A 27784-nucleotide genomic window follows, 5' to 3' on the forward strand; every position below is an offset into this window, starting at 1 on the left:
GTCGCCTGCGGCCGCGGTCGCCAAGCTGGAGGGGGCGGACAGGTGAGTGGGGGGCGTGGCCAGGAGGACAGGTGAGCGGGAGGGGGAAGAGCGCCAGGTGGGAGGGAGGAGGGATCGTGCCCGACACTCCGCCGAAGAGACCGGCCACCGCCACCAGCAGGAGCGCCCCGCTCTTTCGCCCCCCGCCCGCCGTACCGACCGCCAGCCGGCCTAGCAGCATCCGCCAAGGCGGGGTGAGTGCCTCCGCCTTTCGGGGCACCCTTCTCCCCAGCGGGGGCAGGGGAAGGGGAGGGGGGTCTCCGCTCCCCGCTCGTCCTCTCCCCAGCCCCTCAGCCCAGCCCCCACCTCCCGCGCCGCCGCCTTCCCCAACCCGGAGCCCTTCGGAGAAGTTGAGTGGGCGCCCCCCTCCCCATTCGCAGCCGCCACGCCGGCTGGGGATGATGGGGGAGGTGATCCAGCGCATCTGGAAGGCGCCTGTTGGAGCAGGCAGCTTTGGTGCCTCCCTTCCAACTCATCTCTCTATATATTGGTGGGGGGGGGGATGTGTGTCGCTTTACACTCCTGTCTCCCTGGTAGCCTGAGCTGACTTTTGACCCGAGGGCTCAGAAGGGGGAGGGGGTGCCTGTACATTCACTCCCCCTTCTCCCTTTTCTCTCCCCCCCAATTATCCCCTAATTCCCCCCTCCCTTCCCCCCTCCATTAGCTTTCTCCTTCCTCTTCCTCCCCCCAGACAACACTGCCCCCTTTTCTCCCAGCCTTCCCCCCCACCTCCCAGAAAGCAGGTGGCAGACATAGAATTGGGTTGGGGGAGGAAAGATCAAGTCAAGAGTTCTGATCACAGGGGAAAACCCCCATATTTCCCATCTATATCCAAAGTTACATCCAGAAAGGGTGTTTCGTATCTACATTCACCCCACAAGCTTAGCCACAATAGAGTCCAGCCCGTTTCAGCCGAGAGGCCCGGCTGGGTCAATCTATGGGTCAGCGTCCCAGACCGGGCTCAGTTGAGTGAAATATAGTCCTGTGAATGTGCTGGGTCCACGCAGGGCCGGATGCAAAGGATGTTCTCCATTTGGGGTGAGGGACATTTCTTTGCCCCCCATCCTAAACCCTATAGCTGGGGGTGGGGGGGTGGAACGGGCAGGCGTTCAGCAGACTGGAAGATTGAGTCATTTTTTACTTTCCAATGATGTCCTTTCAGGCTGTGTGTGTTGTGGGAAAGGTGGGGGGTTGAAAAGTCTTTGGCATCATGTCCAGAACCAGGGTGGATGGGCCATGACACGCTGCAGAGTGGGGCAGAAAGTTGCCATCTGTCCAGAACCAGTGTGTCTCCCCCCCCCACCCCCGCTTCTCCTCTGGGCCTAGAGACGGCATTCAAACCTGGTTCAAATCTTAAATCGGCTCCGATCCTTTTCCCTCCGTCTGTGGCAAAGCAGTCGGATGCTAACCGGGGTAGGCAACTCACCTTCCTTGGATTCTGCCCGCCTGGCACATTCAAATATGAGAAAGCTGGTTGAGTAAAGGATTTGCCTGGAAGGATTTTGTTTTCTCTGTTCCTTCTGGGAGCAGCAGCTGTTTTCTGTTCGTTCAAACTCTCTGGGGCAATGTTGGGTGGGATTGAGGGGCGCTCCGACGCACCAGTCTAGGCACTTTACCGAAATGAGTGGGCACAATTAAGATATGGCTGTCTCATTTAGCAGGATCTGCCTGTTTGGCCTTGTTACGCCGTTCCCTAGACTGTCCCACCTTCTTGGCTGTTGTTCCCTCGTGCCATACTTGGTTAGCTTCACTAACTCACCCCTTCTGCCTATCTAGAGGGTGCCATGTCAGGCGATACCACCTTGCGAAAAGAGGAATCGGTGGTACGTGTTGCAGAGCGAAAACTCCCCGCATCCCTCCTTGTACGCTGTCCTGGTGGGGCTGGTGGGCATTAATAATCCAACCAGGATGATCTTGTGGGTTTTCAGCTCCCGTTGGCACTAAAAGGTGGGCATGCGACAGTAATTGTGCCTTGGCATCTGTGGGGCTCTCCTCCTGGGTCTTCCACGCAGGTGGAGTCCAACAGAGTCCTTCTCCCATTCCTGCCCCCCCCCAATTGCCAGAAGTAGCTTCCAATCAGCAAGAAGCTTTATCGCTTCCTCCTGAGGAGACCTTGATTCTGACTATGCCCTTTGGAATGGCAGGTCTGCTCTGGCAGAGGCCGAGTTTTAAGCCTCCCCTGGATGGGAAGGTTCTGTGGATGGATGCATGACTTTCCCTGGGCAAACTCTCTGATTGGACTCTGGCCCACGGGGCGCACCCAGCCCCACTGATTACTCTGCCCTCCTTCGCAGGGGTGTGTTTCCATGAGGTCACCCTTGCAGAACTGGATGTGCCATTTCTGGGAATCTTTAGGATCCGGTGAATTGCTTTGCTAGGCACGGCAGAAATCTAGAAGCGCCAAGCAGTTTTACAAGGGGTGGCAGGGGAGACAAGGAGAGAAAAGGCCCTTGTTTGCAATTGCTTCTCAGCTTTTAACCCCCCCCCCTTTTCCTACCGATAAAGCAGCAAAAAGTCTGTTTTATTTTCTGCTGAGGCAGGGGCCCTAAGGTGGAAGATAGGCAACGATGCCATGTGCTTCAACATGCTTTCTGCACCCCAGAAAGGCAAAAGGGCTTTTTAAGAATTATTTTCACATCAAACATGCAAATTTGGAAAGTTTCCTGCGTGCGTGAAACTCGAGGGAAGAAGAAAGCGGTCTCGGAGTGGACAATTATCCGAGCGGATGGAAGTGTTCTTAATTAAAAAGCAGTGGGAAAAATTATGCAGAAGCAGGACAGAGGATCGGGGGCGGGGGGAGGCAGGGAGATGGGGGACCAATTCTTCAAGACTTCTCCATCAGCTTTCGGCCTCCTGATATTCCGGTCCAGCCGTTGATCCCGATTAGCCTTTGAGAATCTGCAGCCAGGAATGGAGTTTATTCTGAGTTGCTTAACGCAAAGATGGCAGCTTGTGGGTCTAGCTTAAGCAATGGTTTGGGTGAATCATGCTCGCCCGGGTTCTGAGAAGTGGCTTGCTCTGGCGATGTTTTTTTTCCACTTTCCATTCTAACCAACAGCCCTGAAATCCCCAGGTGGTCCCCCATCCAAGCACTCACTGGGGCAGACCCTTTTTAGCTTCCGAGATTGGCTGGCACTGCCCCCAAGGCCTCCCCTCCCTGCCTCCATGGATCACTGGGGGGCAGGAAGCTTCTGTTGGCACACCTCACCTCCCCCCGAATGCTCCCAGCTGGCAGCACAAAGGTGAGTGCGGTGTGTCACTAAGAAGGCACCTGCTGTATGTCCCCAGGTGTCCTGGACATGGAAGCTCAGGGGACTGAAGGGGGGTTGCAAGAAGCTAGAGAGGGCTGAGGGTGGATGGTTCTGTTTGCACGTGTGTGCATGCGTGCAAAACCCCTGGGGGTGAGGCGGTACGCAGTTGGCAAGCCAGGAGCTTATCAAACAAGGAGGTGGGGTGGGTGGGCATGCGCTGCACCGAAATGAACCGGAGCCTGGAAATGTCTTCAGTGTCTCTACCTGCATCAGGTGGGTTCTCAGCTTCGCCTGGAATTTATTTTTTATTTTTTAAAATAATTAATTGCTTTTGGAATTCTTCCCTGCCAGAGAAGCTTCGGCTACTGCTTTTTCCCTCGATGTCAGGTTGTTTCGAGGCCCTAAAACGCCCCAGGGTGGGGAAAGGCAGGATGGGCAATGGGTATCAATTGTGGGCCTGAACTCAGAGCATGTGCAGAGTTCTTTACCCCTCAATGGCCCCTTGACCCCATATGGGGAATAGCAGGCACAAAAACTTTTTTTTTTTAATCAGTGACAAAATGCAATGTAAAGGAAGTTAAAGTCTTTGTTTCTCCTGGCGATATGAACAAGCCAGACCTTGACCTCTGCAGGAGAATTTGGGGTTCAGCTCCCAATCCCAATCCCTTCTTTCTTAACAGGCCGAAGCTGCGAGCCCTCTCTGTTGCAGGCAGAAATTCAACCGGTGCTGTGGAATTTCCCAGTCCAGTTGCCCCCAGTTCAGGGGCTGTCCTGGGTGGCAGGAGGCTGGCGCAGAATCATTTCGATTGTACAGAAGGGCAGCAGGCCAAAGGGACTCTTGGCTGGCGTGGTCCCACGTGGCACCCTTTGGGTGGACACCCAGCATCCCATTTATCTCTTGTAACTTTTGACAAGGCATGGAAAGGACCCAGGTGCGTACCCCAAGAATGGGTGCCCCGGTTCAAAAACTCCGGAGCTCAGCTTTCCATCGCTGCCACGAGCCAGACGTGGCGCGGCCCCCATGGCCCAGTTGCCCTGGCTGCTGGGAGGCAGCAACGCCTCCTGGGGGGGGGGGTGGCTGATGAAACCGCAGAGAAATCTTCCTCGGGCCCCTCCCAGCGTTTTGCCAGAGATGCCCCCCTCCCGGGTGGGGTGGGGGCCGAGGAGAGAGGGCAGGCACTCCATGGCAACCCCCTGCCCATTCCCCACCCTCCTGGCTTGAAACCGGAGCCTCCTTTGGCCAGGAGGCTGAACCTTCAGGGAGGCGAGGCACAGCTGGGCATCTTGCCAGCTGGCTGGCAGTGCCAAGAAGGAAGAAGGTGAACTCTGGTCTGGGGGAGATGCTAGACGCTGGACTTTGGGGCCGGTGGGGAAGGGCAGAGGCCTTGCCCAACAGTTCTCTGGGTTTTCCTTCGGCAGGGCCCACGCCAGCTTCTCCCCTGCCCCACGTGCCCCGGGTTCAACTCCGGGGACCTATTTTGCCATCAAGGAGAGCAGCCACTCAGCTCTTCCTTCCCCTGCAATAGCATCTTTGCCTTTCTCCATGCACGGGAGGGACCCTGCTGCCCAAAGCTTTGGGGACAGGGGACGACACACACCCCTCCCCTAGAAAAGGGGTGTTCCCCTAAAAAACAGGTGGCCTGACTCAGCCGAGTTCCCCTCCCCTAGAAGGGGAAAAGGAAAGCAGGTGACAAGTCGGAAAGAGAAGTGGGTCAGGCAGTGCTTCTGGGGCCCTGTTGCAGCTGACATCTTGTGTTTCAGCTGCTCTCCGCCAACCACATGGGCACCGGATGGGGTAAGCGCAGGGGCACCCTTTCGGGGGCAGGGATGGTTCCCCTGCCCAGGAGCTTCCCAGAGCCCTGAAGATGCTTCATTCTGGTCTGGATCTCCTTGGAGATGCATCCAGACAAAACAAGCTTTTTCCTTCCTGCTTCTTTAAGGACATGAATTCCAGTGGGGGTCGTCCCGACTGATGTTGGGTGGGAGCAAGCAAATTAGCCAACAGGGGTGGGTGGGTGGGTGTGTGCCACAGTTCTTTGGGGTCAGTTGGCCCACAGAGTTAGGATCTTTGGGGCAAAAGAAAGATCTTTTTTGAAGGAGAAAGGTTTCAGAGCTGGGGATGCTTCTTGGACCCAGCCTGAAGTCAATTTTTCCCCGTACTCTTACTGCAATCGTTGATTCCATGTGATATGCCCCTTGCTCAAATCCGGCTGCCCACAAGCCTCCCTCCCCGGTCAACGCTGCATGCTGGGCCCAAAGTAGCTAAAAAGAGGCATGTCGTTTAAAGCTGAAGATTTAAATTAAGCACTCAGGGATTTTTAAGATTGTTGTACCCAGTGGGGTGGTTTCTTTGAGATAGCACCGGTTGCAGGAGAAAAATGGTGATGCCGGCTGGCTGAATGATTGGACCAGATATTTAAAAAAGAAATAATTGGCAACAGGCAGGCTTTTAAGATTTTTATTAGAACCGTTTCCCCTTCCCTCTGCCCCTTTGTCCCAACACTCCCCAAGGGCTGTTCAGCAGGGAGAGAACAGAACTCTGTGTATGCTCAGAAACTGGCTTGTTTACTGCTTTCAGCCTTGGCGCTGCTCCCCAGCAGGCAGCGTGGTTCCAGAGCTGGGGCAAGTCTCTGCCTTCCTGTTCTGAAAATCTCATTTGTGGTATCGATTCTGTCCCCAAAGAGAAAAGGGATGTGCTCAAGGGCCCTTTTGCGAAATCCTAGCTGGGGATGATGGGAGCTATGGAGGGGCCTGGATTTGAAAGTCATCAAGTGCTTCTCTCGTGCCTAACACGTGCATGCACGCTCCCCTCGTACGCAGCACAACCTGTTGTTCCAAAGTGCCCGTTGTTGCTCCCAACTCACACCCACTTAGCCAACCCCACCCAGCTGCCCTGCGGGGCTGAGTCCCACCCTGGATAATTCCCTGCCCATTTCTCTCTCTCTCTCTCTCTCTCTTCCCCCCAAACCCCTTCGCAGTCTTTTCGGTAGCTGTGGCTAGGCCCTGGGGTGTGGAAAAGTTCGGCCTGCTCTTCTGGGTAAAACCAGGGTGAGTGTGCAAAACTGGGGTGAGTGTGCAAAACCAGGGCAAGTGTGCAAAACTGGGGTGAGTGTGCAAAACCAGGGCGAGTGTGCAAGCTTCTTGGGCCCCTGGTTTAGTCTGTGAATTTTCCCACCTCCTTAGGAATGGCGTAGAGCAGCGTTGCTGAACCTTGGCCACTTTGAGATGGGTGGACTTCAACTCCCAGAATTCCCCAGCTTTGCTGGCTGGGGAATTCTGGGAGTTGAAGTCCACCCATCTCAAAGTGGCCAAGGTTCAGCAACGCTGCTCTACACTGTCGGAAGCTTCTGATCTTAAATCTTTCGAGAGAGTTTCCACTTCTCGTCGTCCTGTTTCAAAAATCCCACCCACCCGCTTTAGAAACTGTCTTCTTGGCTCTGGATTCTGCCCAAACCCACCCTCCCCTCCCTGCTTCCTGTAATAAGAAATTGAGTTTAGGGAACACCCCCCCCACCATGCATCCTGGTTGTAACCCGCCCAGAGTCCCCCCTTTGTGGGGAGATGGGCGGTGGCAAAATTTGATAGACAAATAAATAAATAAATCCTCACCTCCCGAGAAGCAATTCCGTCCCACCTGTCAAGGTTGTTGTAAGCGTGATCTATACACTGAGCAGTGCATTGCAAAGACACAGGGGTTGAAACCTGTGGCAGTGTTGGTGGGGGGACAGGTGGGCACTGGGAATGTGGGCATGGTGGGGTCTCAGTTCAGATCTTCCCGTTCCCGCTTTGGCCCTGCAACGCCCCTTTAATGTAGGATAGAGCAGAAATGCACCTGTTGCTTCTGGCTCATTTTTAAGATGGAGTGGCGGATCGAACGCAGATTTTCCAGGCTGGGCCACTCACTCACTTGTCCCCAACTGGGAAATCTTGAACTTCAGCTCCCATGATTCCAAGCCAGCTCGGCCAAAGATGATGGGAGCTATAGTCAATCACAACAGCAGCTTGAGAAGGATTTCCCTGCCCCTTGCTAGCTTCCTCTTGGCGGGTTTTGGCTTGGAAAAGACGAGGTGGGTTTCTGAACCCCCCCTGGGTTTGTGATCCTCAGGGCAGAAAACCCACTCCTTTTTTTCCAAGCAGTTTGCCCGCAGCTGTCCCCCCTTTCTATCTGTTCTCCGAGCCTGGGTGCAGCTTGGCTCACTGGCTCGATCTGCCCACAGTCTTCCAGACAGCCTTCCTTGGAGAGTCTGGAGTTCCAGAGTGCTGATGGCAGGTTTTTCAGACATTTCTTCCTCTAGAGAGCAGAAGGGAATCCTCACCACATAGAGAGAATGGGGGTAGGGAGTGGGTGGGGAGCATGCTGTCCATCAGGGGAAGTCCTCCGTGCTTAGTCAATTTGGATTTCCCCAGAGGGCGGTTGGGGGGGCACCCAAGCCATTGCGTCTTGGGGGGCGGTTGCTAATAATTGTGCGGGGGTCTTCAGCCAGAAAACCTGGAAATGCAGCCTCCCCTTCTGACGCCCTCTCCTCCTTCCAGGCCTGAGAGGAGATGAGGGCCTCAGGGGTCCCTCTGTGGCGTCCAGGAGATCTGCGCATGCTCGGGCCAACTCTTGCTCCGGCTTCCTGGAAAAGCTGTCCCCACGCCAAGCTGGCTAAGCTGCCGCCGAGTCCTGTTTGTTCTGTTTCGGGCTGAGGTCTCGCTGTTCCTTCGTCAGCTCCCCGCCTGGGGAAGGAGGATAATAGCAGCTTTAGCTTGCAACAGAAAGTGCTTGCAGCAGACGCCCCCACCCAGGCTGAGTCACTGCCTGCTTGGCAAGGCCTTCTCCACGCCCCATGCCCCCCTCCGCTGCAGCCCCGGCGGCCCTGCTCCGAACCCTCTGTGCCATGCCAGATCATGGTGCCCGGCTCAGGCTCACCCACCTTATCACTCTACCAGGGCGCTTGGCTGCCAGGAAGTAGCACAACCTGGGCAGGTTCCGGGGGGGGGCAGTTAGTGGGGAGCTGCATTGGGCAAAAGGGCAAAGAACTGCTGCTTCTGGTGCCCGCTTGGCTCTTCTTTCTTTCTTTCTTTCTTTCTTTCTTTCTCTTTCCCTCCATCCCTCCCTCCCTCTTTCTTTCTCTTTCTTTCCCTCCCTCCCTCTTTCTTTCTTTCTTTCTTTCTTTCTTTTTCTTCCTGGATCTTCGTAAGCAAATTCAGGCCAGCTTTCCAGAAGAGGAGAGAATAGGGCTGGGATTTGCTCAGCAGAGCCTCCAGAGTCAGGGGCAGACTATCCCCAAATGCCAGGTGCTTGGCAGGAAATGTTTTAAGCATGGAATAAGTGGCCGGCATGACTCCCATCTTAAACATCTTTTCTGAGGATCGCTTCCCACCCATCCCCTCCCTCTTTTTGTCAGCTTGCCCTCTGGAGGAGTAGCTTTCTCAGGCCTTGGTCCCTGGGCATCTGGAAAGGGCCAAGGTGGAGCAAGGCAGAGGCATTGCCATCACTCCGGCTTGCAGCCCCCACCCACATCTGCTTGTGGCTCCACCCACTATTAATAGCCAAGGTTTGAAGTGAAGGTGGGACACATCCACCTGTGGAAGGACCCCCAGAAGGGCCAAATGAGCCTCCTCAGATAGGGGCAGTCTATCTTTGTAGGTGAGGCAGCAGAGGCGATGAAACAGGGTCATTGGTTTGGCCTTTGAGGAAGCCCCTGCCTCTGATATTTACAGCAAAGCCTGTCCTTTGTTGTCTTGGGCACATGGGTGTGCAAAATGTGTAAAAAGGGATCTCTGGCCAGAAAAATCTCAGAAAACTGAGATTCTGCTGCGCCGAGCAGAAGGAAAACGGAAGCAAGATCTGGCAGGAATTGGTTTAATTCCACACCATTGTGGTGCTCCACCTCGCATTTGTGACACGCTGGTGGCAGTTCCCCTGAGCATGTGCAGAGTGCCTTTCCCTTAAAGCTAATCAGGAGGGCACTTACAACCTCTAGGCTACCTTTCCCCCATTTGGGTTAAGAATTCTTTGCAAAAATAACAACTTATTCCTTTTTCGGGGGAGCCCAATGGACTTTGGAGTCCATCTCTGCCATTCCTCCCACAGCCCTGCGGTGTAGGCAGAGAGGATTTCTGTGCTGCAAGGAGGATGGGGAAACAGCAGCTGGCTTTGTGCCCCGTGGGGGGGATTGGGGGCCAGGCGAGATTCAAACTCGGGATGGAGGGCAGAGGGAAAATAATTGTGCTTGCAGGCTTGTGACAGCTGGTTGTCCAAGGGCATTTGGATGGGGGTTTTGAGCATGGCCCTCAGTTGTGTTGTTGTCAACAACAGCAGCAACTCTGTGAAAGGCTGTGAAAGGGATGGGAAATTAACACAATCACTGTCCTCCGGAAGCTGCCCCTTTCCTCGCTTCCCCTTTTTCCACCAGCTGTTTTTTTACCGAAGGGGTTGCCTTTTCGCTCCGTTTCCCTGTTTTGCGTTATTTGACTTTTATTTTTCTCATTTCCAATTCTCTCTTTCCACTCCTCCTCCCATTCTGTCCTCTCTTGCCGCAGCCTATATACGCAGAGATTTTTTCCCCCCTTTCCTTTTCATTTTTCCACCGGCGGTTGAAAGAAGGACAGAAATGGGGAAACACAGCCTGCCCAACTCAGGCAGGACTTGTTGCAAAGGCAGTTTCTGGGGAGGGGTGAGGGGGAAATGAAAAATTCCAGCTCTCTCTCCGGTCCTCTGGAATGGCTTAGCTGCATCTTTCCTTTGGGGAATCGGTGCAGCGGGCGGCAAAGGCGCAATTCCCTTCCTCAGATCCATCTGGGGGAGGTGTGAGCACACCTTCGTCAGAACTTGAACCCGTGCCCCAAAGTTTTCGGGTCCTGCACCCAGCGCCAGTGCCAGCCTCTTTTTAAAGCCGCCACTCTCCAGTTCTTCCCTCTCTCTCTCAAGAATAGCATGTGCCCGGTTCTCGAGGGAGCAAGGGAGAAAAAAAAATCCACTTTTTCTGGCCTGGGGGCCTTCCTGTTGCATTTTCCTGTCGGAGGGGAAGCAGAATTCCCAGGACACCCGTTCTGGTTGGGCTGCCCGAGGAGCTGAGTCAAGCTGGCATTTTCAGCCAGCGACTCGGGTGGGGGCCTCGCCAGGCAGGCTGTGGCAAGCCAGTCTCGGCCCAGCCCCGATGAACGCCACGATCTGGCTCGGAGAAGTGGGCCGTGCGGCAAGGGATTCGGCCAAACTGGCAGACACCCTTGGAGCTGCACCGATGCCACTTTATTCTTCCAGGAACGGCTCCTTCTGAAGCTGCTCTTTTGATTCCCTAGATCTCCCAAGGCGGGGCGGGGCTTTGATCGTAAGAGCCGAGGCGAATGCATTTCTGAGCACATGCAGAGCGTTTTCCTTCCTGCTGCAGAGTGGCTGGCAAAAATCCCTGTGCCAGATGGGTGGACTTCAGCTCCCAGAATTCCCCTGGCTGTTGCTGAGATTTCTGGGAATCCAATTTGGGGGAAGAGGCTGTTGAGAATATTCTTCCCCTTTCCTTTCCTTTCCTTTCCTTTCCTTTCCTTTCCTTTCCTTTCCTTTCATATATTTGTGAGGAAAATAAGTTTTCCAATGAATGGGAGCGATGAAACCAATTTCCTTAGAATTTTTAAAATTAATTTTATTTTTTTAATGAATTTTATTAGAATAACATTAGACACTAATTTATGAGAATGTTTCAGGGGAATAAAACGTACCAAACAAACAGGAACAAAGATAGAAAACAAGAAACAGAAAAACAAGAGGGAAATGGAAAAAGGAAAAGAAAGAACATAAACGTAAACTTTTCCCCAACCTCTTCATCCCCTTTTGAATCCCCAAATTCAAATCACCAATTCATTTTTTTCCCTCTTTCAGCAAAAAGTCCCTATAAAGTTTCCAGTCTTTCAGAAAAAGCCTTTATTGTTTTTTCTCTGACCAAACTGGTCAGCTTTGCCGTTTCTGCAAATTTCGTTAGTTTTATAATCCCATCTTCTGATGTAGTTATTTCCTTTCTTTTTCAATAAGAATATTCCTTTTCTTCTATCCCTGTGAGACAGTCGTGATTTCTGATATGATGAGACAAACTTTAGTTTTCTACTTTCTATTTCTTATATGCCCAATTCCGTATATCCGTGGAATGCCCACCACCACTTAGACAACAATTCCTAAAATACAGATTGGTATTCATTCATTCATTCAATTTCTATAGCCGCCCATCTCAGCAAGTGACTCTTGCTTAGATAGTTGGGTTTCCCTATTTCCCATGGGATGGGTGGGAAAAGCACTTGGCACGTGCTCAGAGGCCCCTCTCAGCTGGAATATTTCTCTACTGCAGTACCTATGCAGGAAAGGAAATTATTTTGAAATACAATGGATCAGAGTTACTTCTTGAACACTTCCAGCTTGTCCCCGGCGGGGTGTGTGTGTGTGAGGGGGGGGTGCTGTTTAAGTTGCAGAAATAAAATCCCGTCTTGGGGTGTGTCCAGTGTAGAATTAGATGGGGGTGGGGATTGTCTGCCTGTTCTGCCCACCTCTTTGGCTGGAATGAATAGATGCTCACGCCAAGTTTGCTTTAAAGTTGGGTTGATGTCGCGGTTAAGGGCAGACAACTCACCCTTCGGGAGAATGGTTAAAAGGTACTGCCTCTGAGCATCCCTAAAGGGAGGGGTGCCCCCCCTCTCCAAACAGGAAGATCTAGATCTGCCCGTACGGCTTTTAAAAATCAAGCCTCCCTATTTGGAGGCAGTGTACCTGATCTTGCCTAGCTCAGCGGGAACAGCCCCTAAATTGGGCGGATCTCAAAAAAAAAAAAACCCTAGGTGGAGGTCATCTGTCCAGTGACAGCAGAGCTGTAAACTGAGCATTTAAAAAGAAAAAAAAACTACCACAGCAAACCACGGTTGGCCTATTCAATCCCTGAAGCCACTGGCTTGCAGTCTGGCAGGATGGATGCTGTCCTTCAATATTTGCAGATGCGCAAAGGCCAGTCCTGTAAGAAACAGGCTGGGGGGGGGGCTTAAACAAGCCGTGGGGGCCTTACTGTAGCCTTTCCCACGACCCTGCGAGGTGGGCAAGCGTGGCTCAAGGTCAAAGGGGGCGTGGTGAAACTACCGGAAGGCGTTCAAGGGCCTCAATTTGGAACGGGGTATTTCCTGACTCGGTCACATCCTTCCCTCTTTGGGGGGGCTTCCAAGGAGGGCCGAGGGGACTTGGGGGGGCTGCTGTTCTGCCTGGGGATGGTGAAAGAGTTAAAAAGAAGGGGGAGAGGGGCGGGAACGTGGGAACGGCACTGCATAACCGGGGGTGTGGGCGTGCCCGCTTTGAGGTGGGATGAGAGCCGGGGTGTGCTAACCCATTGCACTTAGATTGGCTCAGATCGGTTTGGGTTCTCGCAGACGCCAGTGGAGGAAAGAACGTGGCAAGGGGTGAGTGGGGGGGTATATTGGCAAGATTTGGGGGGGGCAGCATTGGGGAGCCACAGTTCTATTGCCTAGGACCCCCAAAGGTTAGGGTAAGGCTGCCAGGCTGCAACGCCGAGGCCCTGCCAAGACGTGTGCCCGCCTGGCACGACTCCGAGATGGTAGAGAAAGCCAGCGGAAACCAGCAGGGGTGGATTTCGGGTTCTGCCCGGTTCTAGGACCCCTGATGCATATTTTGCATCTCCCCCCCTAAAAAAAATCTGTCCTTCCTTTTCTCCTCGGCTACCCTCCCAACTTGCAATGCCCAATTCCCAAAGGTAGGCTTTGGAATAAGTGCTGGGGGACTTTTGCCCCGAGGACTTTGTAGGGAGGGGGCATTAAGTCGGGGGCATTTAGAAGGGGAGGGGGTCTTCTCACAAGTGTGAGGGGTCTGCTGCAGGGGGAGGGTGATCTCGGATGACCTTGGTGCACCAGGAGGGAGGGAAAAAAATTCTCTTTGGAGATTGCAGCTTGGCCTGGCGAAATTCGAATTCGGGGCCAGGAAGGCCGAGCTGAATTTCCATCATGGTTTCCCAACCAGGATTAACTTGCCATGGTTAATGGATTGTGCGACGGCTCTGCTGCCATCGCACCTGCGCTGAGTTCAAAACGTCGATAGCCCTTCTAGTCCTCAGTGTTTGAGAAGCCAGGAGAAAGGCAGCCCAAAGTTTGTGCGTTATTTTTCCCCCTCCAATTTCAGAGAATCGATAAGGTGGCACCCTTTTTTCACCTGAATCATTTCTGCTTCGCTGTTGCCCTCAATTTTCAGCTCTTTCTTTGGAAGTGGGCAGAGGGTGAAATCCAAAATACCGCTGAATGCAGAACTTTAATCTTTGAATATTTGTTTTTCATCCTGTATGAAAAACAATTGAACTTAACAATCACCTGAAGGTTAAGTTCACACTGCTTGCCTAATAAGGTCAGGTCAAGCCCTGGTCGTACAATCGATTAACCTTGGTTCGTTCATCCCGGTTTGTTTTTGTGATGGCCTGTGCGTGTGGTGAGAACCTAGTCTGTCTGGTTGATCTACGGACTCGTGTTTTGTCCAGAGAAAACGGGTGGCTTCAGTAACCGGGTTAAGAGTGTTATCTGAATGCAACCAGGAGGGAATGCAATGCAATGCTAGCATGCATTCAAGCGTCAAGTTGACTTTGCAAACCCAGTTTTAACCTTCTGACTACCTGGAGAGCACATTTTGAGATGATGGTAAACAGAGGAGATCAAAGCTTGGAACCTACATCTATCTAGGATTTTAAAGGCAAATGGCTTCCTTTTTCTCCCACGCCCTGGGGGTTGAAACTCGGGATTTGCAAAATGCCCGGACCCCGGTTCTCCTGGTGCTCGGGAAGTGAGAGAGGCCGTTTGCAACCCCTGCCTGGATTTTTGCAAGCTGGGGAAAGGCAACGTCGGGAGTGCCGCCTGGCTGGGGATGATGGGTGTTGTAATCCCCAGTGGGTGGGAATGAATGCAGTTGATGGAAGAGGCCTGCCTTGCCTTGCAAGCTGTAACTGTCAAATGCTGTAGGAGGAGGACCTGCTTGTGATGCCTCCTTGCTTTTCCTGCACGGGTGCATGAGTCAAGTTGCACACTCCCCGATCAGGTGCCTCGAAATCAATTTACCAACAGATGGATTGACGGGAGGAGGCCCGCCAGATCTGCACGAGGCCACGGCTCTGCTTTTCCCTCTGAAGCCGATGCCTCTTGTTCCCAGAAAGCCTCTTCCCTTCCATGCATCCCCCATCTTTGCAAGAGGGTGCCGGTTGCCTCTCTGCATGAGTTGCTGTTGGCTGTGCTTTTCCAGCCATGTGATCCGGGGCCCAGCCGTGGGAATTGTAATAATTTAATTTAATTTAATTGACTTTACTTTTTTATTTTTAATAGCTGCCGGGCGTGATGGGTTCCCCCTGCATCCCACCCTCATTAAGATTTGGGGCAGGGAGAGAAATCGGGTGTCTTTTTTGACACCTTGGCTGAAAAATTCAGCGGCTGCAAAAATGCAGCAGAAGCCCTCTACATTTCTGTTGTCGTCTCGGGAAACCACTGATGCCCAAGACTGTTTGCAAATGCAATGGCAATAAGAGAAAGCAGCTTAGTTAATACTTCGGTGTTGTTGTTTTTTAAAAAATGGCCAAAGGTCAACAGGTATAAAAATCCCACTTGGTCCCGACCGAATGGGCTTTGGGATTTTACTGGGTTAGTGGAATGGCTTAACCCAAGCTGGTCACTGGACATTGCTGCATTTGGGGTTTGGAAAGTGGGCACCCCATTGTTTAAAAGAGTTTTTTTAAGGGGAGAATATAATTTGGCTGAAACAGAGTGGAACGTGGTGGCTCTGGGGTTCTCCTTCGCCATTAAAGCCTCTTTGACGACGAAGCCAACATCTAGCAATGTTGACTGGATCCACAATTAGGGAGGAAACGGTGCCTTGACAGGTTAATATGTGGGTGCCCTTCTCTCAGTGCACTCCCCCGCTTTGGCCCGAGCACCAAGACGCCCCATTTCTCCCCACCCTTAATCTTGTCCGGATTTCAACTCCAAAGACCTCAACCGCTGCTGAACTCTAGGCTGAAAACCCAGCTCTTGAAATTGACATGGGAATGAGGCCTCCCTGCAGAGAGAGAGGCACAAAATGCCCCCCACCCCCAAATGCACCTCTTTATCATTTGGAGAAGGTGTTAAGAAGACTTTTCCCCTTCGCGAGGCGGGCCTGGAAGGGCCATCGAAAACCTGTGCGGATCCGAAAGGCCTTGGGTGGGACAAATGTCCTCCTAAGTCGCTGAGGACTAGCCTCATGTGCCGTGGCTGCACAGCTAGGCAGGCCTTCTGTTCCCATCTTTCCACCAGCTTCTTTTCCCCTCTTCCCAGTGAGCTTCTGGGATTTGTTTCGAAATTAATTTTCCAAGGCCCTGTATTCCCATCCCTCCCCACCCCACCCCACCCGGAACTCTCTAGCAGCTAAGTCCCAGCCAAGATGAATGGGCATTTTCTTTAACTCCCTTGCCTCTTTCCCGGAAAGTTTTTTTTTTCCCCCAGACCCAGGGTCCTTCTGACCCCAAGGAGAAACTGCATGTTCTCCCAACCTGTTTGGGCATGCCAGTTTCCCACCCACAGCCTGCCTGGCACCGATGAAAGCTGTGGTGGTGCCCCCCTTTTCCCCGGGGGCCTTGCAACAGAGGGATTTATGGGCGGTGAAGGGAAAAGCACACCCCATTCCAGTTTTGCATGCTAATGCCCAGATGATACCATCTTTCTTTCTCTGCCCTGTGCCCCATTTTCATGCCAGATGGGTAACTTCCTGAGCAAGACTCCCCAAGCTTTCAGTGTGCATCCACTTTAGGGATTTGGGAAGGGAAGGGCAGAAAGCTCTGAGCCAAGCAATCTCCCTCCCTTTGTGGCCCTTTTTGACTCAAATGGGCTTTGGAATTGACAGGAGGGGCAGGAGAAAAATTAATTTGGTATGGAAAGTGTCGGGGGGTCTTTAAAAAGGAGCCCTCCACGTGCAGAGAGAGTCCTCCACAGACATCCAGGGAGGAAAAAGATGATCATTTTTTTTAAAAATCCCTAAAGCAAAACTGATGCATTTGGAAGGTGAAATTGGCTAATTCTTCCACTTCAGATCATGGAGACCTGGGTTTTATTCCTGGAGATTCCTAACTTCAAGTCCATGGAAGACTGGGGTTCCACCAATCCGGTGGTTCTGTTTTGTGTGTTTTATGAAACCAGCCATCGCAGTCTGTAAGCCACCATTTAGGGCTTTATGTGATCTGCGAATCTAGCAACTGTGGCTTGGTCAACGAATTACGGTATCGTTAAAATCCCTGATTAGCGCAGTGTAGGACCCCGGACAGTGTCTCTAAATCTAACTTTCCTTATGAGGTCTGTTGGTGAGAGAGGTGAGCTAGTTGTATCCTCCTGGGAAGAAGGATGGGATAAAAAGGTATAAATCAATTTGTCCCTTTTTCTGCTGCCCTGTGTCTGGGAAGGAACTCTTCTCGTTCTAATTCCCAGTTTAAAAAGAAACTTTCAAAGTTATTAGTATGAAGGTTGCAGGGCCTTTTCACGTTTCGTTTTCCACCCAGAGAGCTAGAAATTCAATTTCTGGGTCTCTGTTAAGTGGGCAAGGTAGACAGTGGACTTCCTTCATGAGGTCCGGCAGCATTGTCATGCCAAAGGGGCTCCAGCACGCAAAAATATAGTGAGAATGTGTCTTGATTCCTAGGATGTGTGGATTTAAAAGTGCTTGCACAGCGAAGACAAAGCTGCGGGTTCCTTCCTTCTCCGCCATCACTGACTTCATCCCCCTGGTTGCAATTTCATCTTCAAATCTTCTTTTTTGGGCCAAAAAGGCAACTCCAGATTGTTAAGTTGCATCCGAAGACAGGAAACTGGGGCTATCTAGCTCAGCAAACCCGGCCAATCACAAGGATTGTGGACCACCGCCCAGGATTTAGCAGAGACACCTGCATTTGACTTTGCAAAACCTTGCAAAACCTTTGGTTTCATTTCAGTTGGGGGGAAAGAAAGTGCCTTTGCCGGCGAGAGCAATCCAGGGCTCTTGATGTGTGTTTGGCCAGTTTGCTCCAGCCCTGCAAGGTGGACTGATACAATTAACTCCTTTTCAGGGCTTAGGGGCAGAGCCGTGGCAAACTGGATGAGAGATTGGCATCCACGGTTTTCTGACGAAGCAGCCTTGCCACACCGACTATGCTGGTGGCGGCCAGCTCAATTCAGCTTCCCAGGATTTTTCTTTCTTAATTAACTTGGCTGGGCCTCCTTGGGAATTCTCCGTGCCAACGCTGTGCTGGAACAAAAGGTTTGCACCTTCTTGTATGGGCAGAGGTAGCCCAAACATGAAAGCCGAGGGAGCAGAACGCTCGGGCTGGGTTCCAGGGTCTGCATGGCCGAGGTCTCTTGAGGACTAGCGGCTTAGGGAACCGACCAAGCAGCCAGCAGCTCGACGGGTGAGGGTGAAAGTTGGCCAAATTGTCTTGGTGAGGCCTCTCAGGAGAGTAAATCTGACCTGGTAAATCTTATCTGGCTAAGGGTCCCCCAAATCGCTCTTCTTCCCAGTTGTTCTGCCAAAAAAAAATAAAGTTTTTGTTTTATCATTAAATTACTGTTTCTCAACCTTGGCCACTTTAAGACGGGTGGACTTCAACTCCCAGAATTCCCCAGCCAGCAATTCTGGGAGTTGAAGTCCACCTGTCCTAAAGTGGCCAAGGTTGAGAAACACTGGTTTGGATTAACACTCGCTAGGCAATATGTGTTGCCCCCGTTCCTTCTTTTAGCACCCCCTCCTCTGAAATTTTGCTTTATCATTAAATCAGTGTTTCTGACGTTGCTGGCTGGGGAATTCTGGGAGTTGAAGTCCACCCATCTGAAAGTGGCCTGGGTTGAGAAACTCTGCATTAAATGGTCTCCTGATACATCCCTAATGCACCAGGTTTCCTTGACTTTTAATTTTTTTTTTAGGCCGGCAGTGGGAAACCTGTCGTGTGCCACGGGGCTGGGGCGAGGGAGACAGCTGGACCCCTCCTGGTCTGCCCCGCTCCCCAATTTGCCAAGCAGGCCACTCCAATGGCTGGATTTGATTTTTTTCAGGGGTGCCTCAAGCCCTGATCCGGCTCTGTCGCTCTGTTGCCCAAAGAGTAACCCTTGGTAGAGGAAAGCAGGGGAATTTGTACTCTGGGTGACAAATCAGAGCGTAGAAAATCCCCATTTCTACCTAACTGTAATTTGGATTTCCCGTAACTGTCTCACCCTGAGAGGTTTCTTGCCTCCCGTCTTCAACATCTTTGGCCTTATCTTCTCAGCATCTCCCCGGGGTGGGGAAAAATAAAAAACTCACCTCCCACCCCCGCTAGGATACTGCGACATCCGCTGTTCCACCCACCCCTTTTAATTTCAAACATCGAAGTCGCTGCCTTTGTGGCTCTCGGCGGCCGGATTTCAGGGAGAGAAAAAGGCCGTCTGCCCATGCTCTGGAGCTCCACAGGCGAAACAGCACCAAGGCCTCGTATTCTCAGCTCGGGATGCACAGTTATCAGCCGCCTTTTGCGGGCAAGCGAGCAAAGGGGGGGCCCGTTTCGTGAGAACGTGAAGCCCCCCATGTCCTTCTGAGCTTTAACAGTTCGTCGACGAGGCATGCCGCTAGACCTCATAGAGGAGGCTGGCTGCTCAGCAAGGCTTTTTTGCTTCTTAATCCTTCGCCTTCCCCCATCTCCTTGTTGGGTGCTGCCAATTGGGCTCGTAGATTGTGGCAAGAGGCCCGCGGGGTTGCACAGCCACGGTTCCTGATGCACCTTTAAATGCGTTGAGGCCCTTCGCTGCCCGTTCACGAAACCTTTTGCAGAAAACAGGAAAAGATGCTTGAACCCACATCGAAGGGGCGGGTGGGGGGACGTAAATCTGAGCTGGAGATCGCTAGAGACGCCACGCTGAGATTTCCTGTTCACCACCATCTTTCAGCCTAAGATTCCTTGGCTGTTTTCGACTGGGGATTGAACTAAACCATTTGGGGGGAGTTTTGTACAGCTCCCCGTATGCTATTCGGGGCGATGCTGTTTCTTTTAGCCATAAAATATTCCACCCGGCTTTTCATGGAAATGCTTTCAATCTTGTCTTTTCCCACCGCTTTTGGGGCAAAATGTTTTCTGCCCTGCGTCTGTGTGCCGGACCAAGACAGACCTTCTTGAGAAGGGCTGAGGAATGGAAAGAAACTTTGATCAGGTTTCATTTTCCCTGCTGCAGGTTTTTATTTCAACAGAACTGCAGGAGAGAGAACCGGAAGGGCGTCATATGAATATGTCGGCCTCTCTCCTAAAATCCCACATCTGGTCCTGGAATAACAAAGCAGGGTTAGTGTCCTCTGAGCACAGGCAGAGTATTTTTCTCTTGCCACTGAGAAATTACTGTCAGCCGACCGTGCAGGTCTTTAGGCCCTAAGTTTTCAAAACATTGAACTAAAACCAAAGGAAGACATGAGGATAAATTGCTAGCTTTTGCTCCACTAATCCAGGTATGAATCCTGGGAGTCTCTCGGACTCAGCTTCTCCATTGGTGCAACAGGATTTCTGCAAAGTACTTGGAGCGATGGGGAAATTGGTAGCCCTGCTAAAGTGGTATAATTGCTTTTCATATTACAAATTACACCCCTCGTCTGTTTCTAGACCCTTGCGCCAGCCTCTTCAGCATCCCTGTTCTCGCCAGCTTGTCTCTTCTAATCCCTCTGGTGCAAAATAAATAAATAAATGTACCACACCCTTCCACGCTGGATCGATCGCTTTGCAAATTCCTATATAACCTTTGCAAAAAACCCAGAGAAGAGCCCTGTGGTTGGAAGAGGCAACCTCGCTGTGTTTGCACAAGACTCCAGACTTGGCAACTGAATCAACCCGTTTTTCTGGGTTTCTCAAGAGACAGAGCGATAAACTGATCCCAAAGACAAGGTTCACGCAGCTGGCAGCCGTTTCCACTGACCAGCGAAACGAAGGTTAATACGAACCAAGTTCTGGGCCTCCTGCGAAAACAGCTGCTTGTTTTTTCACCATCCTGGTTCCCCCTGTGGGTGCATACAGCTACCGAGGGCGTGAAAAGGGAGAGGTATATTATTTGGAGCTGCAGTGGCTAACTTGAGGTTCTAGATTTCCTGGTCTTATTTTGGCCCTCCCCATATCTCTGTCCACGCTCAGAGGACACCCTGGTCCTCACCATGATCTTCGCACTCAGGCTTCCCACACTGGAAGGGAGATCCAGCCTCTTTAAGTTACTTTAATGCAGTGTTTCTCAACCATGGGAACTTTAAGATGTGTGGACTTCAACTCCCAGAATTCTCCAGCCAGCATGGCTGGCTGGGGAATTCTGGGAGTTGAAGTCCACACATCTTAAAGTTCCCACGGTTGGAAAAAAACTGCTTTTAATGTGCTGTGTTTGTCAGCCAATGTGTTTGTCAGCCAATGTGTAGACTGGGGCAGATCCCAGACTCCATGCAGTTCAGGAAAACGCTTGACCCAGATCTGGACTTACTGCAAAGCCAAGGCGCCAGGCCTGCTGCTCTTATGCCAACAGGCAGATATCCATCAGGAAAAGCTTTGATTTCTTTCAAGCTTTCTCCTGGACACCCCAACACATGTTTGGAAATCCCTCCCCAGCTGATACCTTCCTGATTCTTCCTCCCTTTCCTGCTGCTAAGCCTTTCCTTAACTGGGTGGGAGTTTGGTCAGGACTTAGTTCCTCGTCGACAAGCTTCACCTCCCAGCCACAGAAGTGGGAAGGACTACTTCCTGAACGAAGATCCAAGGGGCATTCCTTTGCTTTCTTTCCCTTTGCTTCGCCAAACTCAGAGCAGGCGTTCAAAAGGTAAAGCTGCCAAGGGGGAAAATAAACAAGGAACAGGCAGGCATTCAACAGGAGAAGCTAGCCCCGGGGGGAGGGGGACCCACGTTTAGATGGCTTAGTTCAACATCACAGCTGCCATTTTTACAAGCCAAAGTGGGTTAGGGTGGGCCTGAGTGAGTTTGTGTTGGATTGTGGCACTAGGAATGAGTTGCATTAGTTTCCAGTCGAACGCGTTGCACAAACCCCGCAAACGATGCCCTTCTCACGGATCAAACCGGGACTTGGTTGGGGGAAGCCAAAGACGGGCATGCATCGCCGGAGGCTGGCAGGGCGGGTGCCCGGGGTGGGAAAAGAGTGGGACAGTCTCTGGACGCCGAGCGGCTGGTCTCAGAGTCTGGGAAGCATGTGCAACATTCTCCTCTTTGGTTCCGTGCCCAGCACGGGCTCCGGGCTGAGCTGGCATAGCTGGGGGTGTTGCCCTGATAGGTGCCGCGCCCAAATCTTCGGTCAGAGTGCCCTAGCTTCACCACGCCCGGCAGTTTTCCATCCAGCTTGCCCACCCCTTGCTCAGCCGGTCGAGCCTGCTTGGCAGAAAGGGGAGGGGCGGCCCCTGTTGCGGCCCGTTCCTGCCCCCACCTACCCCCCACCCCGTTCCCCCTGTCCTGCTGAAGGCAAACAGCCGGCCTGGCGGGCATCCAAGCTGCCAGGGAGCGGCCGCAGCGCAGACCTGGCTGACTCCCCGGGGCGAGAAGGGGCATGCTTGCAATTTTCTTCCTCCTGCCCCCCATCCCTCGGCCCCACCTCGCTTGACATCTGTGCCCAGGGCACCTGAGCTATCTGGGCAAAAGGTGGGGAGGAAGAGAAGGCAAACCAGAGAACGCGGGGGAGCCGATCTCTTTTCCCAAGCGAAGCGTCCTCTTTGGCCGGTTTGCGGGGCCGGACAGGAGAGTGCCTCTGAGCATGGGCAAAAGGCGGGAGGGGTTGCTGAGAGTCGGGGGGCATGCAAGTTTAATAAATCGTTGTTTTCTTTCCCTCTTCCCCAGGTTTTTATATTTGGAATGATTGGGGGTTGGGGGGGGGACAGAATGCCAGCTTCAGGTTTTTTGGCATTCAATTTATTCTCCAAATAAAAAGATGGGGGGAAGGACAGGTGGATTCTCCCACAGCTTTCACCAGCTCTCGGAAAGAATCCATTGGGGGGATCCACATGGGGCTTTGCCTTGTAAATGAACCAGTCGGGATGGGTACACCAAGCTGGTAGTGCCAGCTCTGTTCCTTTGGCCTGCCAGATAGGGCATACATAAATCTTCCAGAAAGGTTTCAGTTTTTAAATCAGTCTGCTTTGGATCCGCTCTACAGTTCCTCTCTGACCACAGCTGGGGTTGCCAACTGACTAGAAAATCCCCCCCCCCCGATTGCTCCACCATGCTGCCTTTGCCCCCGAGTTTCCAGGGTCAGAGAAACCGACAGGGGGGGCCATTCCCAGGCTGAGAAACCACCACCAACCCCCTGTTCATTGCTGTAGAACAGGAAAAAAAAAGGTGCTGTCTGGCCAAGCATAGCTACCTAGGGTGATTCAGCAGTTGGCAACCGGGCAGCCAGCTCTTTCTACCGAGAACTTGGCAATGCATCGGTTTCTTCCGTGTGGGCCTGGAGCAGATGTGGCCACAGACAGACACACACACACACACACACACACCCGTGCGCCATTTCTGCTTTTAACAATCCCACTTCTCTCCACCCTTTGTCTCCAGCTTGATAAGCCCAGTAGTTCCCCCACACACACACTTTAATTCAGAGGTGTGTGTTTAAAATGGGGCTGAAAAATAGCATTGTCCCTGTTTTCAGCTGGCACCACGGCACTTGCTCAGCGAATGCCCCTCAGTTGCGTGCAGCTTCCAAAAACCTTGGGTACGGCATCGTTCCAAGCGATGCCACCCGTCCTTCTTTTTCATGCAACAGGAGGGGGATGTCCCTCGATGCACGGGGCCCCATCATTGGAATTAGATGCCAGTAGAATTAAATCCGCGTTGGCCTGATGTCGGTTGGGCCTGGCCCGTCGGTTTCTCTCGACTTCGCTCGGGGAGGGCGACCCGCAGCGGGCCGCCTGGAGGCTGAATGTGGCCTGTCTGGGGCGCCCCAAAATTGCAGGGCTCGACCCTTACCTTGTGGGCTCGTTCCCATTGGCTGCAGAGCGTCACTGGTTGAAACTGCTGCCTTGACAGTTAAAAGAGCAAAGGCATAGGGAAGAAGAAGAAAAAATGCTGTACGGCTTAGATCGTCCTAGATGACAACATTCAACCAGATAGCTGTAATATCGGTCCTCCACGTCTCACTGCAGCTTGATGGGTCAGATCCTGATATGGATTGGCAAAGGGCATCCTGCAGAAGCACCGGGGACTACCTCTCCCATCTTCCCCAGCCACCTTGAGAAGAAGGGGGGGGCTAGTCTAGAGCATCGCTGAGCACCTCCTACGTCTCTGCCTTCGCTGAGCGAAGGTTCAAAGCCAAGCTGACCGCGAATGGTTTGCCTCCCCCAGAGGCACCCAAGGCAGTGGGTGGCGGGCGGGAAGAAATTTATCTTTCCTAGGAATCTGCTTGATCGGGTGGTTATCGAGCCCCTTGATCTGCGCCGTGTAACATCTGGGTAAGCCTCTTCCTCCTGCGCTGAGATGCGGGCCCCGTCAGTACACACATCCTTCCTTTGCCCTCCCGTAACATTGCTAACCCACCCCTTGTGGGCGGCCAGGACCAGGATCAAGTCCTCGCTCACGAATCTCAATAATTCATCGCCATGATTAAAATGAAGCCGCAGGATTGACAGCTCCAGTCCTTGGAGTTTGTCTTAGACCAGTGGGTGACTTTTCTTTTAATTGAGTCCAAGGCCACAAAACAGCCTGGATTGGATTGAGTTTCATGGTGATGGTCTGATTTACAGGCAGTCCTCAATTAGCGACTGCCTCGTTTAGCGACCATTCACAGTTACGGCGGTGATGAAAAAGTAGCTTTACGACCAATCCTTGCATTGACGACCTTTGCAGGTCTGTAAAGCAAAGGAAAGCTGAAGTCAGATCATAAGCACAATCACGGTTTCACCTACGACTGTTTCGCATCATGACCAAGTTGCCGGTCCCAATTGTGGTTGCTAAATGAGGACTACCTATTTAACCTGCCTTTCCTACCCATCCCGAGTAGGCCAAGCTGAAAGTCCAGGGATCTTCTGTGGTTGAAAGGGGACTAGAACCTGGGCCTCCCCACTCCTAGCACCTTCCCCGCTGAACCGCCCCAGCAGGATGCTGATATCGCTGTATCTTTTCCCCGTACAGGTGAGGCAATGGGTAGCCCTGAAGATGATTTGATTGGCATACCTTTTCCTGAACACAGCAGTGAATTGCTGGCTCGTCTGAACGAGCAGCGCCGCCGAGGAATGCTGTGTGACGTCACCCTCCGGGCCCAGGGCTCCGAGTATCAGAGTCACCGGGCAGTGCTGGCTGCCTGCAGCCGCTACTTCCAGAGGCTTTTCGCCGGGCCCAGCATGGCAGTGTGTGAGCTGGATTTTGTGGGTGCAGAAGCTCTGGGGGCCCTGCTGGACTTCGCCTACACCGCCACCCTGACCATCAGCACGGGCAGTCTCTGTGAGGTGTTGCGCGCCGCGCGCCTCCTGGAGATCCCATGCGTCATTGCGGCATGCCTGGAAATCCTGCAAGGGCACGGCTTGGAAGCTCCCGTTCCGGACGACGCTGCTCGGGAACGAGCCCGACGCTACTTGGAAGCCTTTGGCACCCTGCCCAGCACGGAAGGCGATCTGGCTGAGCCCCCAGCTTTCCCAGCTCCCCGTCGTAGCAAAAAAACTCGCAAGTTTCTCCAGGCCAGAGGTTCCAGGCTTAACAACCACATCGCCGAGCTTTCCCCTTCACTGTCTCCCTCGTCCACGGGGACTCAGGAGCGCCCCAGCCCTCCCAGCCAGGCCTCACCTGCTCCAGCTTTGGGCCACCCCCGCGAGGAGGAGGAAGAGGTCATGGCACCATCTCGTACCTTCCCATTCCCATACGTCCCTGGTCTCTCCCCGGAAGACCTGGGTTCAGACGACGAACCTGTGGATCACGACATCCTATCCTACATGCGCCGACTAAACCAGGATGGGCTGCCCGTGGGTCTCGATCCTCCAGACAAGTTGGTACGCAAACGCCGCTCACAGATGCCCCAGGAGTGTCCTGTTTGTCACAAGGTCATCCATGGGGCAGGCAAGCTACCTCGCCATATGCGAACGCACACCGGGGAGAAGCCATTTGCCTGTGAGGTGTGCGGCGTCCGTTTTACCCGGTAAGAGTTGATTTTGACTCGGAATAAGCTGTCCCTCCCCAACCACCCAAAACTGAAGCCTGAAGAGCTATTAAGAGTCTGGGTATCAAATCTTGGTTTGAGAGAGACCACAAGATCCCCACCCAGTGTCTTATTTTAGGAAGGGAGGGAGATGGATGAATGCATTAGTTTATATATGACTGTAATTTCTAGGGACTCCTGGCTGTTAACAGCTACCCAATATATCATATTAATATTTAAAAACCAGCAAGCACATTAGCAATTATAGGGCTTATGTTCTGGAAGATGAAGTCCTTATTTTTCCCATCCTTCTATCTGGTAAATCACTGTCTATCCTTGGCTTCTCAAGCTGCCTGTGCTTGGGGAGCCCCCCAGCTGGGTAAAAGCAGATATAAATCTATCATTTGTGTTCATACAACTTACAATACTTCATTAGCCTTCACCTTGATTAATGTTCAGTTATGCCTTAATGGGTTGTCTTTGAACCATAACCAAAATGTGGATTATCCTCATATCACTATACCCATCCTCCATGATTTCTCAACGATCTCCAAAGATTGAAAGATGATCTTTATACCATTTTGGAAAACAGGGAGTTATTTTTAAAATCCATAACACCTTATTGAAATAAAATAAGGCAATATAAGGCAGTAATAAATAGTTTAAATAATACTGTATTTAAGTGAGTTAAAGAATATCTAAATAATAGCAAAGTAAAGAAGGTTCTTTCCCCAACGTTATCCCTTCATGGAGTTTGACAAGGTCAGGGTAATATTGAACAACAGGTCTACTGAATTATTATTATTATTATTATTATTATTATTATTATTTACAAAAAGTTGCATTACTTGGAATAGCACATATATCACAACAATGACTGTCCTAGATCCTTGAGAAGGATCCAGTAGTCAAAAATATCAAATCCAGTTAGAACTATCTGGTAGACCACAACTAAGGGTTTCCCTTGACATTAAGTCCAGTCGTGTCCGACTCTAGGGGGCGGTGCTCATCTCCGTTTCAAAGCCGAAGAGCCGGCGTTTGTCCGAAGACACTTCCTCCGTGGTCATGTGGCCGGCATGACTACACGGAACGCCGTTACCTGCCCGCCGAAGCGGTGCCTATTAATATACTCAGATTTGCATGTTTCCGAACTGCTAGGTTGGCAGGAGCTGGGACTAGCAACGGGAGCTCACCCCGTCACACGGATTCGAACCGCCGACCTTCCGATCAGCAAGCTCAGCAGCTCAGCGGTTTAACCCGCAGCGCCACCGCGAGACCACAACTAAACAACAAAAACAATGATGATGATATTGCTAATTTGTATATCTAAATACTCAAGTATTTGTTTGTTTGTTTGTTTGATGTATTAACTGCATCCCCAAAATTAAGCCCCCCTGCTGACTCCATCTTCCTGGCTTCCACTCCACCATCATAAGGACTAGAAACTTAAGTGTTACATACATAGCAATGCATCCCTTGATTTACACCCATGTTCCTCCTTGTCTCTTCTTTCCACAGGAACGACAAGCTGAAGATCCACATGCGTAAACACACGGGGGAGCGCCCCTATTCCTGCCCCCACTGCACAGCACGCTTCCTGCACAGCTATGATCTGAAAAACCACCTCCACCTGCACACGGGTGCCCGTCCCTATGAGTGCTGCCTTTGCCACAAGGCCTTTGCCAAGGATGACCACCTCCAGCGCCACCTGAAAGGTCAGAACTGTCTGGAAGTGCGGACCAGGCGCCGGCGGCGGGGTCCGGATCAGGAGCCCGACTCCCTGGCACCCACCGGGATACCCTTGTCCTCCGCTCACTTTGGCTTGGCCAATGGGCGGATGGAGGAGCTGCGCCACTACTGGGCACCTGGGGGGGCCACAATGTCCCCTGCCCCCAAAGAGGAAGACGAGGAGGAAGAGGAAGAGGGAGCCAAAGAGGGGGCGCAGAAGGATGGCCCTGCGGCAGCAGCCGAAACAGCATAGGCTCCCTCAGACAGCTACCACGACAGGACTTGCTGATGCACTATTTCTTTTCATCCTTTCTGCCATGCCATCGCTGGGGGGATGACAGAATGTGCCCTGGCCGCTGGCACGGAGGGCAGATGCACTAGGACCCGCCTTGCCCACTCTCTGATTCCGTGCCTTAAGCAGCTTGTAAAGCCACGGAGAGGGGGTCAAGTGGACGGGGGGGGTGGATGGGGGGCACCAAAGAAAGGCTGGTGTATGTTTGCTCAGGGTATCACAAATAAGCAGATAAGGGTGATGTTTGGGGGAGGGGGCATGGTTGATTTTGCTTCCCCAGCCAAGGAAAGGCAAAAGGGCTGTGGGGCAGGGGGAGGCAGCACTCAGGGGCCTATATTTTGGGGGCACTGCCCCCCGTTAGGAAGGGAAA

At 52.3% G+C, this 27784-nt stretch overlaps 1 protein-coding gene across 2 annotated transcripts; it reads left to right on the plus strand.

Annotated features, from left to right (window-relative positions):
- On the plus strand, positions 1-27574 carry ZBTB7B (zinc finger and BTB domain containing 7B). Of its 2 annotated transcripts, none has more exons than XM_063316861.1 (3): positions 1-42; positions 24398-25394; positions 26913-27574. In XM_063316861.1, exons 2-3 carry the CDS (start codon positions 24406-24408, stop codon positions 27373-27375), a joined length of 1452 nt encoding a protein of 483 aa, XP_063172931.1. In that variant the 5' UTR covers positions 1-42; positions 24398-24405; the 3' UTR covers positions 27376-27574. The 2 variants fall into 2 exon arrangements, with proteins under 2 accessions (XP_063172931.1, XP_063172930.1); XM_063316860.1 differs by lacking the exon at positions 1-42 and adding an exon at positions 104-233.
- Positions 27575-27784: the final 210 nt, after the last annotated feature.

This window comes from Candoia aspera, chromosome 17 (assembly GCF_035149785.1).
Source record: "Candoia aspera isolate rCanAsp1 chromosome 17, rCanAsp1.hap2, whole genome shotgun sequence".
In the NCBI taxonomy this organism is placed as follows: domain Eukaryota; kingdom Metazoa; phylum Chordata; class Lepidosauria; order Squamata; family Boidae; genus Candoia; species Candoia aspera.